We start from the raw sequence: 19,870 nt of genomic DNA, 5'->3' as shown, positions 1-19,870 counted from the left end.
CACAGGAGTTTCATAGTACTTCTATTGCTTTAAAGTCTCGTAGTCTCAGTAATCCCATAGTTCAGCAATATAGTTTAAGTTAGGGGTGCAACTTTTCTAGGTTAGGGTTGGGATTTTGTTGGACTTAACCCTGATGTCTAAACCTAAAACAGTAAAAACTGTTAACTCGAGCCAACTCAAATTGCACACCCTAATTTAAGCACGGTAGCATCTGCTCATAAAAAAACACGGTAACATATAGAATTAATCTTGATTCAATTAATGATTAGGAATTTTGCAGCAATAATAATAATGCTTCGGAGTTAGCTCTTAGTACTAATTAATAGGAATCTCAAGTTACTTTTAAAGAGTTAAGGTTTGAAGATAATGTGATCCATCGACGTGCCACGACTTGGGTGGGTCAAGAAGATAGCTCATGGGCCGGGTCCAACTGTCCAAGTAGATCTATGATAGGGTTGACCACAGAATGCAAATGGGCAGATGCTTCAAGACTTGACAAATTGATGGGTAGTCCAGAAGAGATGATCTGTTAATTATTTTATTTTCAAAAGCGCATTGAAAAACACCTCATCAGTGGATTTTTAACAAGCGATTGAACTATTTTTGGCCATTTTCATGTGAATTTTCAGAGACGATGTTGAGATCCAACGTTTTTAATCAGAACTCAAAAAGTGAAGGGCATTGACTTTGGATGGCCCATTTTAAGTCGGTGTAGGAGATCATTATTATAAACGAGTGGAATCCATTCTGTTCTAGTGGATGAAAAAGACGACCTAATCAGGTTTAGGTGACCCATTTTTTTAATTATCCATAATTAGGCCTAATACCCGAAAACCCACGGCCCGATCCGATATCTGATCTGATAATTTCGGATTCGGATGGGTGGATATTACATCGAATCAGATTCGGATGGTGAAAGTAGAATCCAATTAAAAATCGATATATAATATATTTATTTATATAGTGTCATAAATGACATCTAGGAAATCTGTTGTTTCTCAAACCCCCAGCCGGTCAGCCCTAACCAAATATAATACTTGACCGACATTTTCTTTTCTCACTTAGGGTTTTTCATTCTCATTGTTCTTCATAGTTTTCAAAACTGGATCCGACCGGTTTCGTTTCACCTCAAAACCGGATTTTTTCAAAAAATATTGATTTTGATCAATAAACCATTGAACCGGGTAGTTAATTGTTCGAACAGTTTTAATCATTTTTTTTTTTTTATATTTTTTTTTTGTCAGAATGAACGGTTCAACCCAATAACCAAACCCCTGACTGGTTTAATCTACGAATCGGTTTTAAAAGCCATACTTTTCTCTCTCTCCTCTCTCACTATCTTCTGCAACTGCAATAATCTAAAACAATACTCGCCGTTCTCTTTCTATCCTCTCTCACTCTCTTTTGCAACTCTCTGCAACTGCAATAACCTAATACAATATTCGCCGTTCTCTTTCATTTTTCTTCTCCCATTCCCCCCTTTGCAACTACTGTATTAGATTATTGATTTACATCGATTCTAAATGCAGCCTTAGGCTCAGTAATACATACAAGGTTTTGCACTCTACATATTTATATTTATATTTATATTCCTTTTAAACTAAGCCTTATATAGCAGTAGAAAACCTGTATTTTATATTATTTTATATATATTTATAGTTTTATATATGTTTGTATTTGTACTCTTTCCAGTTTCCAAGCCTTATCGCCCCACTTGGACCCCTTCCACAGGCGACCTTACATACACCTTCTTAACTGCCAATCAGTTACAGATACCGTTAAGGCGGTTTTTGCCCGCTCATCGCTCGATGCTTGGCTGTGACAATGCTAACCTTCACGGAATCCCCGCTTTACCTGACGGCGGATATCAAAATCGCGTTCGATAGAGGAGATCACGGTGACGGCGAACCATTTGACGGGGTCCTAGCGACGTTAGTCGACGAGATACCATTGGCAAAGAATTGGGTCGTGGATGATGCGAGGAAGTCGTCGTAGTAGTATACCTTGAGTCGGTTGCCGTTCATCGAGAATGAAGAAGGTTGAGCTTGCAAGAGATGATACTCCGGGGATCCAATTTTTGTACGGCTCCAACTAACGTAACCCAAACACTGAAGTTACTTCATCAACGGCGACAACGATACCATCCAGTCGAGAGAGGGAGTCAACAAGTGGCGGGGTCCCATGATCATGGTGGCTGTTGTTTACCTGTTCTTTACGTACGTTGTAAATTTATTCCATTTTTGCATTTTTATCTGATCATATAATCATTACTTATTAACAACCAATCAAAACCAACAACTATAACTTTTAATTTGTCCATGGATGATATGTTACTGCAGCTACAGAAATTCAAATGCAACAACGAAGGAAGAATAATGACCAGTAATTGCGAATTGCACTATGAATTTACATGTTGCAGAGCTTTTATTAATCGCATTCTCCCTAGCTTATTACTGTAAGCGACTGTAATTCGACCGCCATTAAAAGGCAAGTATTTCTTCGTATGATGTACGGGAGCAGGACGGGCTCGGCCGGGACGGAACAACAAGTTGAAGTGGTACTGGTAATCAATGAATACCGTAAAGAGATTGTATTCCTTGTATGTCGTCTGGGTGCAGATTCACCTTTTGAGATCCCACATCAATGTAGGGAAACATGACAGCACCGTGCTCAGAGCTGTGCCCAAGCCCAAGCAAGTGACCGATTTCGTGCATCGCCACGGATGCCGTGTCAATCCAATCGGCGCGGATACCAGTTGTCCATCGCTCCTCCGAATCGAAATGCACTCTTCCATCAATGGGTGCATAGGCATGAGCAAGAACCCCTCCTGGTCCATCAAACGGATTACCATCGCCGTGATCACCTTTGAAGAATGAAAATCTAATGTCGGCACTGGACAGGTCTTGAGTCTCTTCGAACGTGAAATTGCTTACCGCTGCCCACCTGGCGAATGCCACATAACAAAGTGGATGCATTAATAAATCGTCAACTGGAACAGTAGAATCAAGCACGTATTTGAGATGCATCTTATAAGGTGGCCACTTCGGGGTAGGAGTATTGTTGAAGAAGGTATAATGGGAAGAGAAGCCGAGGGTGGTCTTGCGTCCACTAACACCAAGAAGACGCTTCTCCTTCTTCTCCTTGCCTGATCGCATCCATGTCTCGCCTTTTATGATGTCGGGGACCCCGCATCGAGGCAGCATCATTTGTTTCACCGTCGCCACGTCCAGGCTCCCCGTTTCTTTCAGATTGTAGTTCAGCTGGTATGTCTTGATGGCCGACTCCAAGTGATGGTCGAAATCGTCGTCGTCGTCGTTATGGTGATCGAGGTAGCCGAATCTCTGGAGATAGCGTTTAACTTGGTTGAGACCTTTTACTCTGTCTCCCTTGTGGCATCCTTCTGACTGACGCAGGAACTGAAAGGCTTCTGGTCTGTCAGCTTCGCCATGACCATGAGACTGAGAGAGGAGAGAGAAGACGAGGAGGACGAAGAATGCCAAGAGAGAAGACTGTGTAGCTGCCATTACTTGGATCTGGTTCGTTCACGTATGCTTGGTTTCGTTCTACTTGATTGTCTGCTTATATAGTCAACGTAAGCTTTCTATTTAGGGAAGAAATTAAAGATTTTCAGACCAAATATATTAATAACCATAATCTACGCATGTGTAGCTGTGCTCCCTGTCTCGTCTCTCCTCTCTCCTCTTGCCAGAGGCCCAGAATGTTTCCTTTTCTATGCTTATTTGGAGGGCCCTACGGAAACATGAGACATGAAATCCGGGTCAGTTGGCTCAGGTTGAAGCCTTGAAGGTAAATCTAGGCCAAATCTTAAAGGTGTAAATCTCAAATCCAAGTATACTAATTAATTAATTTATAGTAATTTCTGTTAATAGTAATATGTGCAAATTTAAGATGCAAATCTCAAATTCAAGTCTACTAATTAATTTATTTATAGTAATTTCTGATAGTAATATGTGCAAATATTTATCGAAGACCTGAAGTATAGTGAATCTACGTACGCTAACATAATTTATAGTAAATCGCTGAAACCTCCCCTGAAATTTCGTAATTTCAATACATGCCTTGAACTTTTTGATATAATTGTAAGTACTAAGTAGACCCTCTTTTTTAGAATTTTTACAAAAAGGCATGAAAATGTCTAAAATATCATGCCATTGCTTTTGACCAAAATTCTTATTTTCCAAATTCTATAATTATATGAATTTTTAGCCTAAATCCTTCCAATCTCTTTCCTTAAATTAATTTTTTTTCTAAATTTGCCATTTATATCAATAGCTCAAAGATGAAATTGCAACATCTTTTTGTTTACAAAGTTTGTATTGTTTCCTCCCTAGAAACTAGCCTCAATAATAATTGCATGCATACTTTTGACATTTTTGTACTTTTTGTTAGAGGATCCTAATATAGAGGGTCTACTTGCAATTGTGTCAAAAACCATGGTTTTTAAAAACGAACCGGTCAAGGGTCCGGTTACCGGTTCGAACGGTTCAGCCGTTCAACCCAAACGGCTGGCCCATTCTGACAAAAAAAATAAAAAAATTGGAAAACGGTCAAAACCGTTCGAACGGTTAATTGGCCGGTTTAACGGTTTACTGACCAAAATCAATAGTTTTGGGGGAAAAAACAGTTTTGGAGGAGCGGAGGTGACCGATTCCCGATTTTTCCGGTCTGGTCCGGTTTTGAAAACAGTGTCAAAAACTTTAGGGGACGTTTCAGCAATTTATCCTATAATTTAACATACTTACCATTAATTAACAGTAGTTAATAGAGAGCAGTAATAAATAGCATTACTTAAAAAGTTACAGCTAATTGATAGTAATATATAGAATTCACAATTAAATATTAATGGTTTCATTAAAATTAACTTTCACTAAATTAAATTACCAAAAACATGAAAATTACTTTATGAAAATCACTAAATTAAAATTTCATGATACTTATAGAAAACAAATATATATTAGCAATAATTATGGAAATTATTAATAATTACCAAATGTAAATTATTAATATTAAAGTTATCCAATAATTTTTCATTTGAATAATTACCAAAACCAATTTAAAATACCAAAAATTAACTATGGAAATTATTAAAAAATTCTGATTTAATCTTTTCCAAATTACCAATGATTTCAAATTTAATAACTCTAAAAAATTAAAATTCCACAAAAAATTTCCAAATATAGTTAAAATTCCCAAACAATCCAACTTAATAATTACCAAAATCAATGTAAATTACCAATAATTAATTATGGAAAAACAATTCTCGAAAAATTACAAAAACTTTCAAGCAATAATTATCAATATTGAAAACCTAACCTTCCAAGAATAATTTTTTACTCCAAGAGATAGATACTTTATGTTCAATACACTTATTATTTTTTTCAAGAAACTCACACACACACAACAGAATTCTTGGGTTGAGGAAGAAGAATGGTATTTTCAACCATGAGGGGTAAAATTGGAATTATAATAAAATATAATAAATACTCCATATCACATGTAAATGGCCTTACAAGTTGTATATTGCTCAGTAGCACCCTAGTACATGGTTCTTTGAACCACCGTTTGACCTGGACAATTGGATTGTTTGGTCCAGGAACCGTTTAGGCAACTGGTTCTATTTTACCCCAAACCCAGTCCCTAGCCAAAAAGTCGTTGAATCGGTCAATAACCTGTTGAGTGGTTGAATTGTTGGCCCGTTCAACAGTTTTGGACCGCTTTTATTTTAAATTTTTTTTTTTGTCGGAACTAAATGTCATAAAAGTGGTAACCGATCAAGGTGATATGTTTATCAAAATTCATAGTCGGTCAAAGTTCTTTCAGTATCATGTCTCATTGGCAGCATAATTTTTTTCTATTTATATATAAAAGGATATAGTTATTATGCTTTAGAAAAATTTTATCAAAACTTAACATTGCTTTTTAATTTCTTTGATGCCATCTTAAATTTGTTAGCATAGATGCACACAATTAAATAGATAGATGTACACACGAGTTTGAATTGGTTAAGGCCTCAACCCTAATCCAATCCGAGTTCTGAATAATTCAGGTTCATACTTTTGCACCCCAATGCCCTAAACCAAACTTCAACCCTACCTAATCCAACCAACTTTTTCAGGTAGGTTTGGGTTAACCCGGCCCACGTTGCAGCTAGCCCTAGGAGTATTCTCCTGCTTCGCAAGTCTTTCGTAAGTCCTAATCCAACCCAATTTCCGGTGGTGCATGAAATCCTCTGATACAAGGGTCTTTTTTTGGAGTTCAAATCAGCCCGCCACCAGATTGTCCCCCAAAACGTTCTACAGCATATTTTGCCATGTATTGTGAACATCTTATGTTGATGACATCATCATTTCTGATATCATCATGGGGAGATGTTCCCAATACACGGCTTAAATGTGCTGTGGGACGTTGTGGGGTGCAATCTGGTGGAGGCCTGATTTGCTCTCATTTTTTTTGGTATTCCATACAAGAGTTTAATTAAATAGGCAATATAATAAGAGCTACGTGTAATCAATCAACACGTCAGTACTGATCTGGACATGCTTGAGGAAACTATAGCCAATTAGCCATGCATGAACTGAGATTGGGCACTTGGTTGGACTTGGGCACAGCTCCGTTAAGAATGCTATCATGTACCCCACCGCTCCTCCTATCGGAACTCAGAAACTGAACCTGCACCTGGATGACATCGTACGTCAGAATAAAATGCTTGTACCGTTGAATATTGGTACGTACGTAGGAGGGGTGCTAGCTCTTGCTGCGAATAAGCCGATCGATGTATGATGTATCCAGGTCGACAAAATAATGACTACGTTTGAAGTGGAATTGAATGAATTTGCCACGTGTGACGGTTGTGAAATAAAAACTTTGTTTCAAAATATAAGTGTGGAGTTCGACTACTTTTGGCTCCATTCCCGCTTGTAATGCAATTTAATTCCATTTGCAATATTATGAATGTATGGGAGTACAAATTATTAAATTTTCTCGATCCATCTGCATTTTACTTTATTTTACATATTATTAATTTCATCTTATTTCATTCACACTGCAAACTAACAAACAGAACAGACTAATTCTTCTAATAAATCATCTAAATCACAAAGAGCTGGAGCTTGAGCTGCTATTAAATAAAATATAATCCTCAAGCGTACAAGGATCTTATTCCGTCGATGTCATCCTGGTCCAGCTTCAGCTTCTGGGTTCCCATAAGAAGGCTGGGGTACATGATGGAGTTCCCAACGGAGCTGTGCCCGAGTCCAAGCAAGTGCCCAATCTCGTGCATGGCCACGGATTCCACATCATACCCATCCAAGCTCGCACCAATATACCATTTCTCATCTGCGTCGTAATGAAACCTTCCATCTGTGGGTGCATAAGCATGAGCAAGAACGCCACCAGGCCCATCAAATGGATATTTGTCTCCGTGGTCACCTCTCTCAAAGCTGATCTTAATATCGGCTGTAAGATAATCCTGAGTCTCTTGAAACCTGAAACGACTCACAGCTGCCCACCTCTGGAAAGCTCTATCACACACAGGTCTCATGGAACTCACCGGGGTTCCAGGAAGAAATGCGTAGGTGAGAAGGGTCTTCGAAGGTGGCCACCTTGGGATGCCGGAGAAGAAGGAATAACGGGAAACAGTGTGGAGGGTTTTGCGTTCATGAGGGTGCTTCTTCTCCTTGCCCGATCGCATTGACGTTGTGCCATTCGTGATGTCGGGGGCTCCACATCTAGGCAAGCTCATCTGTTTCAAGGTCTCGGGGTCTAGGCTCCCTGTGACGTTCAGGTTGTAATTGAGTTGATAAGTCTTGATGGCCAACTCCAACAAATCATCGAAATCGTCATCGTCCTTGTGGTTGTTCAGGTACCCAAATCTCTCCAGATACCGTTTAAGCTCGTTGAGACCTTTTACAGTTTCTCCCTTGCGACAACCCTCTAAATGCCGGAGGAACTCGAAAGGTCGTGACCTGTCATCTTTGCCATGAGAGAGGAGTGGAAGGAGGAGGAGAATGAGTGCCAAGACAAGAGACAATCTGTGAGCCATTTGGTGGTAATTAATTAGTTGTTGCATTCGATCAAGGATGTTGGTTCTTCACCCTTCTAGTACTCTGCTATTTATATATAGATTGATAGATACACAATATCCCACAGCACAGAACAGAAAACGCTTATTCATTTTTTTTTATTTATTTTCTTTTTCGTATTAAAGAAGACATTAGAAGGAATCGTGGAAAAATCAAAGTCTCATCTCATCAGCAGTCATAGAACAACAAAGTCTTCTCTCAAGTTCGGTTGCCATGATGAGATACCTCTAATCAACCAATGGATGGAGGCATCCCCTAACCAATACATATTGATCAAAGTCAATACCATAGACATTGCTGAGGTCAACTCAATAGCCTAAGTTTTGTACGATTCAGATTAGTGATGACAGGAAATTAAAAAACCAAACAAGAAAGAGAGGAAGAACATATATTCTCATCAAGGGATATTAATTGTTAGTCGGTACAAGCTTTTCCCATTGTTTATTCGAGGATTTGCAACAAAGACTTTGAAAATCCGGGAAAGAGAAGAAAAAAAATAGGGTTTTGGATATTGATGCATGCTTGCTTCAAGTCTTCAACAATGCTTGAGAATTTAGGCAAGCGAGATGCAACAGATTATAAAGACATCTAAAATACGGGCAAGGAATGACAAGCCAACATTCCTGAAATTCAGCTTTTAACTCCAATCTGATCTCGAATGGGTTGGACTGACTGTCACTGATAATAGCTCAAATCAATTGCGAGCATTATGCATATAGTACACATACATTAATTATGGATATGCTAATGGGTCGGCTCTATCCGACTGCCCGAACTGAACTGAACCAATAATATATTGGTTTTGGTTCCATGATTTTGTTCTAGCCTCAATATAGATTTGGACCTGGAACCAATTATTATTAAATTTATAAGATTTTCTTAAGTTTTTATAATTTTTATCATATTTTATGTTTAAAATGATAAATTTGATGAATAATATATAAGATAGTATTAATTAAAAATATTTAATTGATTAACAATTAGTATTTTACTATAACATCAATATTATCAAATTTTTAAATTTTAAGTTATTATTTAAATAAATAGCTATTGTTTCGGTATACTTGAGTGTGGACCCAAGATTCTAAGTCTGCGATTTTGTCTCGACTAGTAAACGGTTCAGGACTGAGACCACCCTGTCCCGATCCCGATCCCGATCCAGATCCGACCATTAACAACCCTAATGTCATGTGTCTTTTCATGAGTCCCATCCTATGGTATGGCTCAAAGCATAAGCTCTTAACTGGTTAACAACAGTTGAGAAGAGTCCTTAGCAAAGTTTGGTAAGCAGTTGATGTTTTGTGATGAAAGAAAGCTGCTAATGGCGTAAAAGGAATAAAATTGAGGTAATTAAAGGAATAATATATGTTAAGAAGGATATATAAAGGATATACAAGTAATTAACTTTTTCTTAATTAATGTTCAGAAAAGGGTTTAAATACAAAGAGAAGCTTGAGGTAACGTCGGCCAGTCAGCCGAACAACCACCACCTCTAGTTCTACCGTTGTCATTCGCCAGTAGGTTGCTTGAAAGCGGAAAACCAGGCGATGAACCTTTCCAAACGGATACTAGTAGATGTACTATATATTTGTACTACTTAATCTCATAGTATATTATCTTCCAATACTTTGAACAAGCAAATGTGAGCCACCTAATCATTCTTTAGTTTATAGTTTATAGTAGGGAAAAAAAACATTATTTAGTTTAATGATTTCTTTAAAACTTAGGGGTGGTAATTTGTACTCCTTCGGGAGGGCTTTCATGCAGCGGCTTTTAAAGTTGTGTGAGCGAAAAAACCCGAGTTGTTAAATCCTGGCAGCTAAAAATTGCCTTACATGAGCCCAAAAAATTGACTTTTGGTGAAGCTATTGTAAGTGGCTTCCATTTTTATCACTGCAAAAACCATTCCAAATGAATTTTTCATTCCAAATCCACTAACCCACCCATTTATTTAGCAAGTTGGGGAACAGTTAAATCACCTATTGGATCAACTTAAGATTTGGAATTTGTTCCTCATACCAACCTCACAACCACATCCCATCATGTATTAGGAACATTTCCTATAAATATTTACATACAAAAATGGGAAATGTTCCTGATGTACGATTGGGACATGCTGTGAGGTCAGTGTGAGGAGTGCTGAAGAGCAGATCCAAACTTTAAATGGATTGGTAGGTTGAGCCAATAACAACCTCGAAGATCAATCTGGCTGGGACTAGCAACCATCCTCAAAAATTAATGGCCCCCATCAGGCGATTTTGCCAGCAGACCAATTAATTAAGCCGAGATATATCGCCGCACCAAACCCAAATTAAGTGTTCGACCACATGATTGCTTTCGTTTTTCAAAACCAAAACTGCAATAAGTGATGTGGCAACTGTTTTTGCTTTCAAAAATAAAACCAATCATATTGTCCAACACCCACTAAGTATATCGTTTTATTTTATTTTTCACATAAACTCACAATATTGAGCGAAATTGAGTCATCCAAAGTTCCAAACGATCTGGGAAAGCTGGAGCAACCAATCCCATGGGCCATGTGAATCCAAGGTCCAGGTCTCAAAACGTTGGTAATATAAAATCATTGCCGACTTCAGGGCCAGGTTTGAATTACAAAATCATGCTAGAGCTAGCCAAATTGGCCCAAAATATATGTATAATATCAGACCATGATTTGGAACCCAATAGCTTATTAATTCGCCACCCTAATCAAGCTTCAAAACATCAATACGTCCAATACGCCAAAAGGCATATCGGGCAATATCGATAGCTTTTTGTTTTCTTTTTTTTAGTTTTTTTAAATCTGATTCAGAAGGGCCGATTTAAGGTCCACCCACCCCCTGAATTGATCAAAACCCCGATACACCCTGTAGGAACGTATCGGAAAGCTCCCAATACAATACATATCTATACTTTAAACCTTACCTCTAACATCCAGAAAATGTATTCCGCTGGTAAATAAATACATAACGCGAGGGGAAAATCAAAGTGTCACTAAATTGTGAGTGACTGAGTGCCCATGATATACAGGTTTGGACTGTGTGTAACGCATCACAAGATTTCCCCAATGAGATGAAAACAGCAGTTCAAAATATAAAACCAAAAGACTTGTATGAATTACGAAATTCTTAATTAATAGTCCCATCAAAAAATATTACATCACAAAGGCTATATTTTGTAGATTGCTTTTACGTAACTAAATATGTTTAGCTCTCCAATCTACAGCAAAATCATCATCATTGTCATCTTCGTCACTAAATGACTCCTCGTTGATGGGCTCCTTGTTTGTCGTTACAGGAACTTCCTTTCTGGCAAGCATAGCAGCCTTTAGTTCCATTTGCTTCTTCCTTAACATCTCCACTCTTTCCCAATAAGCCCTACAACAAAGAAGAGAAAACTTGAGGAAAACGATACAAGGATAAACAAATACTGAATGGCCCAAAGAGGAGGCAAGAACAAGACATTTATAACTTTTGGGTCCAGAACTCACTTTTGCTCCAAAGACTCGGCTCCTTCTATCACTTCAGCTGCATCAAACTGCATTTCCAATACCAAATTAGTTCAGTAAAAGGTTATCACATTAGAATGTCTTAACTAAAAAATGGAAGATATCATTATTCTCCAGATCGGTAAAACTTTTGATCAGGATGAATTGAAACTCACCTCTTCTTCCTCCAAACGGTCATCTACTTCCTGCAAATCCCCTTGGATGACCTTTTCAAATTCCTTGTACTCATCCCTGAAGAAGTTTTAGCATAGTTTTATGATTGTTCTTAAACGAATAGGGCATAGTTTCAGTTTTAATGTCAAGGAGTACAAACAGGTAATGGTGCATGACAGATACAGGTGGTTTTCAGTTTTTCACCCAGTATTGAGACAACAGAAATCTGCAGTGTGAGACAGCAATAATGGAAAACCCCACCCAAATGCAAATTCCTGACCATGGATCCATCTATATTTTAGATAAGAAATCTACAACACAAAGTATTAATAGCCAGTGGCTGAGGAATTCGGATTAGCTGAATGCTTTAGCTGTTCAGCGGGCTGTGGAACCAATGATGAGGTTCCACGCTAGTAATAAATTCATGGGCCCCACTGTAAAAAATGTGGGCCCCATGTATTTAAATACTGGCGTGGAACCTCATCATTGGTTCCACAGCCTGCTGAACAGCTAAAGCGTTCAGCTAAACCTTGCTCCTGGCTGAGATTACCCAAAACAGCAACATACAACACAGGCAATATGCACAGAAAATAAAGACAAAGGAACTTACTTGATGTCAACTTTTACAGGCTCAATGCCACGTGCACGTAGATCAGCATCCTTATTATCAAAAAAACCTTCTGGAAGAGCTCCCTTGGCTTGCTTCAGTTCTGTACCACCCAGATTTGTCGATGTGTAGGTGAGCTGGCTGGAGGATTTAATTTCACTTCGACCCTTTGCATCTACTATATGAACATTAGATAGTCCATCTATCTTGCTTTTAAAGTCAGAAGGCTCAACACGATGAGTTAGAGAAGAACTAGCTGGTTTCCCATATTCATTAAGAGAACCAGAACCTACCAACTTGACAGAAGCTTGCGGAGCACCAGAATTAACCTTGCTTCCAATATCTGATCCTAGAAATATGCCAATAAGTTACATTACTCATCAGTTCAATATCTTGGTGACTTTGTCAGATAGATTTAAGTCCACTTCTGAAGATAAGAAACATTAAAAAATTACTTATCAACTTGGTAAACAAACAAATATGAAAAAAGAAAAAAGAAAAAAAAAAAAAAAAACTAAAACAGAATCACAGATAAAGATAATCTAAATAACAAATATGCATTTGCAGGCAATCAATTGATATGTATTAACCTGAAGCTTACATAAATGCCTGTTCTGTTCCTAGCAGAATAATAGGTGCTTCGCTCTCCAAAATAGCATGGAATTTTTCATAATCGTGATCCCACAATAATTTGTGCAACTTTGTGTATCTCTTTTATTCATATATAAAAGCATTGGTTTTATGAGATTATAAGAAATGATAGAAAAATGGAAGAGAGCACCATCTATTAATAAAAGAAAGATAAACCCACATCTGTCCAAAATAGACAGATGGGGAAGTACAAAGGCAGCATCAAGCTGATCACACGGAAATGGATAATACAACAAGATTACAAACAAGGATTATGATACGTCTGATACGGGGCGAATCATATCGGTATCGGTTAGTAGTGGTACGGGATACGCTACAAATAGAAATGTATCCCATAAGTCGTCCGTATCCAACCGATATAAATGTGTATCTGCCAATATGCACCGAAACGGGCCAATACATGTGATATGCAGCATATCTTTTCTCAACAAAAATGCAATAAGGTGACTCGAACTCAAGTCACCTAAAGCATGTCAATCTTTCGGCACGATTTTAAACCACCGAACCACATTTCATTTTGTGATAATAAATGAAACAACATAAATTTTACTAATACATGTTTATATTTAACAAAAAAACACATGTAAAATAGTATTTTATAAACTAATAGAACAAATAATCCATCAAATCCATATTTATATAAAAAGATAATTTTCAATATCAAGAAATTTATACAAACAAAATATTAATAACAGAATAATTATTTTAATAATTAAAATTTATAAATTTGCACTTGATATGCATCTTAAAATTTTTATACATTTTACAAATTATTAATTAATATTTTAATTTAATAAGTAATAACAACATATTTATTATTTACAAAAAATAAAAATATTGTTTACAAAATATTAAAAAATATAATATTAAATTGAATCTATCAAATCCATTAATCTACGTTTATTTCAAAAAAAATATTTTTTATTTCATATAATTTATAGAAATAAAAATATTAACAATGGAATAATTACTTAAGTAATTAAAATTATGAATTTGCATATCACATGTATCTTAGAAATTTTAACAAATTTGATATGCTTTAAGTAAACACTATATTTTTATAAATTATTAATTGATATTTTAATTTGCATTTGATAATTTAATATTTATTTATTTTTTGTTAATATTAAAATTAAAAACAATTTATATAATAATTAAAATATCATAGGTGCATATATTTAGTGTCTTGGACTCTTGATTGATGCATTATAAATAAAATTATATGATATCTACGCATCCTAGTATATTAATTGTAATATATTTCTTCATATATACCATTAAAATTTTGTGTTTATATACTATTTATGACTATTTTAGTCTTAAACTTAGTGTCTTAATGTATTTATGGAAGTTGTATGTATTTCCCTAGTGTGTCCATGTATTTCCCTAGTGTGTCCATGTATTTGTATCCATATCTGTATCCAAGTTTTCCAATATGATACTCGATACCAATACTTTAATCCTTGATTACAAATGGACCCCTGGTTCAGGCATTCCCCAATAACACCCCTGACAGTTCACCCCAGCTTGAGCTAAACTGTCAACTAGGGAGTTAGCTGATCTTGGGACCCACTTAAATGAGCACTTCAGGTTTCTTCCCAGATTTTTGGTCTCTCTAGCCAGAACTCTAAATTCAATCCTCATGCCCAAAATTCAACTTAACCACCTGATGCAACAAGGTACAGACAAATAAACAAACAAAATGAGATCAATAATACATACTCACCAGTTTTTGGCTTCTTTGCCTCAGGATTATCAAAAAATCCTTCTGGTAAAGCTGATGATGACCGAGGTTTATGCAACTCTTTTTGGGGCTCAGATTTAGGTTTATGCAACTCCATAGATGACTCAGCTTTAAGTTTGCTAGATTCTTCATGAGGCTGAAATTTTCCATCAGAAATTTGAGATCGCCCAGCTGCAGCAGCCTTGATATTATTAATTGCCTGAATATAAGCATACTTTAATCAACATACTTAGTTACACATACCACTCATGAAAAAACATTATCACTGATTGTGGACACTACTACTTGTTGTCTTTTACAAAATAAACAAACCATTTCATGGTAAAGTGACTTATGTATAAAATATAGGAATTATGTTATCAAGGTCTAAGAGGACATAAAAAGAATGTACTGATATCTTTCTGTGAGACAGAAGATAGACATTTACTTACATAATTTCAGAAATAAATAAACAAATAAAATAACATTCCTATGTGCCAAGAAAACTCTCAAAAGATTCTATTGAAAGCTAAGCTTGAAAAAAGAGCAAGAGTTTTAGATCCACTAGAATGCATTGAGAATCAGTGAATAAGGAAAAAGAGGAAAACAAACCTCTTAACCCAGCATAGGTCATCCAGAGAATCATAACCTGGTTCAGTGGTTTCTAGATCAGCAAAATTCATCCTCGGATTGATATTTTCCTTGGGATTTGAGTTTATGGAGGTAGGGGGTAATGCAGATAATCACTAGATATAAGGATGAGAGATGGCTCCAATGGCTCCTGGAGAATGAGACAACTGATTAGGGAGACAGACCCTTGGCATTCAAAGTGAACATCTTGTCCAATAATAGAAGTATCCAAGGTCCATTGCTGTATTCCCTTTTATTGTTCAAAATCAGAGTGGACATCCAGAGTGGAATGACCAGGCTCTGTTGTACTAGAAGCTGAATCAGAAGATATTCCAGGAGTCATACGTGTGTTCCTTCTTATTTTTCTCTGTGGATCTGGGTATCCTACTCCTTTCTTCGGAGTGGCAGTTGTATATTGTACTTACATTACCACACTGGCAAGCACAGAATTTGGGTTTGACACTGAGAGTGGCCACTTAGTGCCGAAAAAACACAAAAACAAAAGCAAAAACAAAATAAAAAGCCAAAGTTTAGGTCCATATCCAGTGCAACCCATTACTCTAAAGCCTATACAAATTATTCAAGAGTCACAATCTGGTTCAATAATTTTTAAACAAGGCAATACTCATTCATCCAGGCCTTCATGAAACTTTCATAGGCTAAACAAAATGCCTGATGACCTGAAAGCTAATTTTTTGGATTTCTCTCTAGATTTTGTCCACATGATCGTTTAGTCATTGCCCCTGTGTCATGCATTTAAAATTGGAGTTTTATTTATTTATTTGTTGGGGATAGCAAAGTTAGGATTTAAACTGCTCTAGATGTTCCACAATAAGATATTTGTTGCATAAACGAAGCATGTGAAAAGCCTCTTGGGTATACATTGTTGGCATAGGCATGGTTACTTCCAAAGCATAATGTAGTCATTCCAATGCCCAAAATAAAATCTTTAATGAATTTAGAAGACTTACAAGTGGTACACAACACAAAAAATTCCTACATGCTTCCTATTAGTTCGTTCATCAAATGACAACATTAATAACACTTAAATCCCTTAAGCCATTCTAACATGGGAAACTATCACTCTAAATATAAGCAAATGAAACTAAGATAGTAAGATGCAACAAGTTCTGCTCATAAACAATGTATTTGTTAAGATTCTCCTAATCTCCTTTCCAATATCAAGGCAGAAAAAGCTTACATATTGTTACTGTTCCATCATATAGAGGAGCAGTGATATAAGATAGCAATGTGACATAAAACACAAAAGTGAAGGTTTTAATTGGAAATGATGATGCGACACTTGTAAAGGACAATAGGAGAACTTCAATCTAAGCTGTTTGGCTAAAAGAAGTTTCACATATACATATCGTCCTCTCAAAAGCAAGTATTTCAGGACAAAATACTAAGCAAATATAAACCATCTGGAAGCCCCACAGTTGGAATACTCCATGATTACAATTATTCAGCGAAGTATAACCTCATGATGTTTACGGGAAGCTTGGTGTGCAGGCCAGAGGGATTCAGACTTCAAAGTGACATCACAAACCCTGCAGACAGGTTGGTCATGTTCATTGTACCTGCAATTGGTGGGGGGTGGGGGAGTAGAGTAAATCAGAACTTGAAGGATTATACTTCTCAATTAATGCATGGATAGTCAGCCTTCTTTACCATTACGGATTTACCACCAAAGTGTCTACATTGAGCTAGAATATTTTATTTAAAAACAAAGCCCCTTGTATGCATGAATTCATCTAACTTATTTGACTCGTATAGATTCTTGGGAATCATAAGATACATTATAGTTACATTTACATTTACACCATGATTATCACTTTATCAGGTTATGACAATGTTGCCACTGGTAATGCAAAACTCCTTTCCACTTTCAGACTTCTGAACAAAAATTCCTTTACCCCATAGATCTAGTACAAATTTATGAATCATCATATTTCTATTTTTCAATTGTGCCAAATAGATGGTTATTACATTTCCATAATGTTGCCACTGGTATGCATATCTATGCACACCAAATAGATGGTTATTACATTTCCATAATAGAATGATTATTCAAATTTTCCTCTTTAAATTATAATCCTATGAAAACTTCTTCAGTCATCATAATCTGTGGACATTCTTTGGTTCTCCAACATCAGTGAAGGGCAGACATTGAAAGCGTGACACAAACACCTAGAATATTTAAAATTCCAGCAAACTTACAAGTTACATCTCATGCTGGATTTTCTTTTTTTTTTTCCTTTTCTTGATAAATTTTTTTCAATGCTAGATATTGTTGAAACTAAATACATATTGTGTTTGCATTTTCATTTCAAAGGTTTTTACATTAGGCATTTCAACACTTCAAAGCTAAACCCATATGGCATAAACAATATCAGAATGTAAGGGCCAATCTAGATGATGTCACCTTAAGAAAACAGCGGATGGAAAAACAGTGAATCACTTGTTTATAAATCGTATTTTTGCATCATTAATCTGGAATTACTTTTTTTTTTTACTCTCTATTTGATAGTGAATATTCTCTTCCTAAAAAACTAAACAGCGTTCCATGGAGATGGCTCTAGTGCCCTTTTGTCCTCAAGGGCCAGATAATGTGGAAATGCCCTACAAGGCACTGTGCAAATCAATATCTACTAGGGAGCAAGAGTGTTTGTTCTCCAATGACACATGAAGAGTTGTTGAAAATGAGGTTAATATTTGCATGCTAAGCAGTAGTATATACAGTATCATATGAACAGGCATATGCTTTCCTCCATTTTATTTGGGCAACCATTTACAAACGTGTTTTCTGGTTGATTGGTCAAGAAATCTTAATTTAGAATGTACAAAAATTATTCTAACCAAGGTTCAAAATATTGACACACAATACCAAAAAACTGGGTATCGTATGTATCAATTGGTCGATACACATATGATATTATGTTTATTTTTTTCAGCCTGATAATTGAGAGATAGGCTGATCAAGATGACTACTATCATCTGAAAGTTTCAAAACCCCCAAACTATCAGTGTTATGTGTGTCAGTGGCCTTCGAAACCAATACAATACACCCCATATTGGGCATAGCATATCAATAATTTGAACCCTGATTCTAACCAAACACTATCCTCACGGAGCAATGGATTTCAGCAAGTAATTTTAATCATGGTTCAAAGTACACCTTTGTGTATCGGCAGAAGCATATTGGTACTTTAAACCATGCACCTTTTTTTGTAGTTATTTTCCAAATTAAAGTTTTATGTTTATTTTTATATATATTATTCTTTTTTTTTTTTGAGAGAGAGAGAGAAGGTAAAGTAATGATTTGTATTAATACTACACTGTAAACACGGTATGCTCAACATGTACAGCCAGGAACTATACATCAGATTCAACAAACGACCCTAAAAAATCTTCTTAGAACCAAAAAGTGCTCGAAAGCAGGTCAAATGATACTAATCAACTTATCTGACTAGCCGAATAGGATGCTGTTATCAAAAAATTGACCATGGGGAATTCTTCTGAAGAGATCTGCGACTGACAAACCACAACTCACCCTTTCAAAAATCCTTCTATTCATCTCCTTCCACAGCCCCCAACATATAACATGGGGGACTGTGCTCCACAACAGCTTCTCTTTTCGGTTTAACCCCGGCAACTTCCAGGACTGCAAGAGCTCAAACAAACACCTTGGCTGACACCAACTTACATTCAGCAACCTACAGACATGGTTGAACAAAAGACTGGCTGCATGGCAGTGCAGGAAAAGATGAACACAAATCACACACTCCAAAGAGTTCAGAGACATTCCCCTTCTTGCTAGCTGAACCTTTGATAGGCACTTGCCATTCACAGCTGCCCACATGAAGAAGTTTATCTTGGAAGGAATATGTAAAACTCAAACCTCCTTCCAAGGAAAATCCAGAGTGGGTAAGTCTACAAGATTCTCATAGAGGGATTTGACAGAAAATTTACCCTCTTTGGACCTTCTCCAAATTCTTTCATCCTGCCGAGTCCAAGAAAGTTTTTGAGCAAGGAGAGGTTGGAGTAGTTACCAGATCAGAAATCTACCAGTCATTAAGTTGCCGCCTGAAAGTTGAGCTCCAAACTCCCTCATTTCCGACCCAACCTATCTGATCTGCAACCAGAGCATCTCTTTTATGTGCTAGCAAAAATAGGGAAGGAAATTCATTCATCAAAGCACCATTACTGCACCAGGGGTCAAGCCAGAACCAAGTCCATCTTCCATCCCCAACCTTTAACTTAATCCCCCGGATGAAACTTGAGAAAGTTTTCTCTATTCCTTTCCAAACTGAGAAACCAACCAAAGAGATATCATTACCTGGGTCCCAACCATTACTGCTCAAGCCAAATTTCTCCTCAACTAACCGCCTCCATAAACTAAGAGGCTGAGCATTAAATAGCCAGAACCACCTCCCTAGCAAAGCTGTATTCATCTTCTTCAAATTTCTCACACCCAAGCCACCTGCTGAAATAGG

General features: G+C 36.7%; 3 protein-coding genes across 13 annotated transcripts in view; all 3 read right to left on the bottom strand.

The window, feature by feature from the left end:
- Positions 1-2,554: 2,554 nt before the first annotated feature.
- On the bottom strand, positions 2,555-3,524 carry LOC104602765 (metalloendoproteinase 1-like). The gene has a single exon (XM_010266568.2). The coding sequence runs from the start codon at positions 3,522-3,524 to the stop codon at positions 2,568-2,570; it is 957 nt and encodes a 318-aa protein (XP_010264870.1). The 3' UTR covers positions 2,555-2,567.
- Positions 3,525-7,069: 3,545 nt separating this feature from the next.
- LOC104595993 (metalloendoproteinase 2-MMP-like) lies at positions 7,070-8,089 on the bottom strand. Its single transcript, XM_010256954.3, has one exon. It carries the CDS (start codon positions 8,087-8,089, stop codon positions 7,160-7,162), a length of 930 nt encoding a protein of 309 aa, XP_010255256.1. The 3' UTR covers positions 7,070-7,159.
- A 3,107-nt stretch (positions 8,090-11,196) lies between these two features.
- The window catches only part of LOC104595979 (zinc ion binding protein), a 28,595-nt gene continuing 19,921 nt past the window's right edge, over positions 11,197-19,870 (bottom strand). For 10 of the 11 annotated variants that reach the window (XM_088901274.1, XM_019197727.2, XM_088901276.1 and 7 more), the window contains 6 exons: positions 16,855-16,954; positions 14,748-14,964; positions 12,374-12,719; positions 11,766-11,841; positions 11,593-11,639; positions 11,197-11,479 (listed from right to left, as the gene is read on the bottom strand). In XM_088901274.1, coding sequence (XP_088757400.1) covers positions 11,299-11,479; positions 11,593-11,639; positions 11,766-11,841; positions 12,374-12,719; positions 14,748-14,964; positions 16,855-16,954 — 967 coding nt within the window. In that variant the 3' untranslated portion in view covers positions 11,197-11,298. The remainder of the gene's footprint in view (positions 11,480-11,592; positions 11,640-11,765; positions 11,842-12,373; positions 12,720-14,747; positions 14,965-16,854; positions 16,955-19,870) is intronic. The other variant, XM_088901281.1, reaches the window with a different exon arrangement.

This window comes from Nelumbo nucifera, chromosome 3 (genome assembly GCF_055504915.1).
Source record: "Nelumbo nucifera cultivar China Antique chromosome 3, China Antique-T2T, whole genome shotgun sequence".
Lineage (NCBI taxonomy): Eukaryota > Viridiplantae > Streptophyta > Magnoliopsida > Proteales > Nelumbonaceae > Nelumbo > Nelumbo nucifera.
The sequence above is the reverse complement of the archived record's forward strand: the minus strand, read 5'-3'. Positions and strand labels throughout refer to the sequence as shown.

Excerpts from the sequence above, each read along its gene's own strand:
- LOC104602765 (XM_010266568.2), bottom strand. The coding sequence starts at position 3,524 with ATGGCAGCTACACAGTCTTCTCTCTTGGCATTCTTCGTCCTCCTCGTC.
- LOC104595993 (XM_010256954.3), bottom strand. The coding sequence starts at position 8,089 with ATGCAACAACTAATTAATTACCACCAAATGGCTCACAGATTGTCTCTT.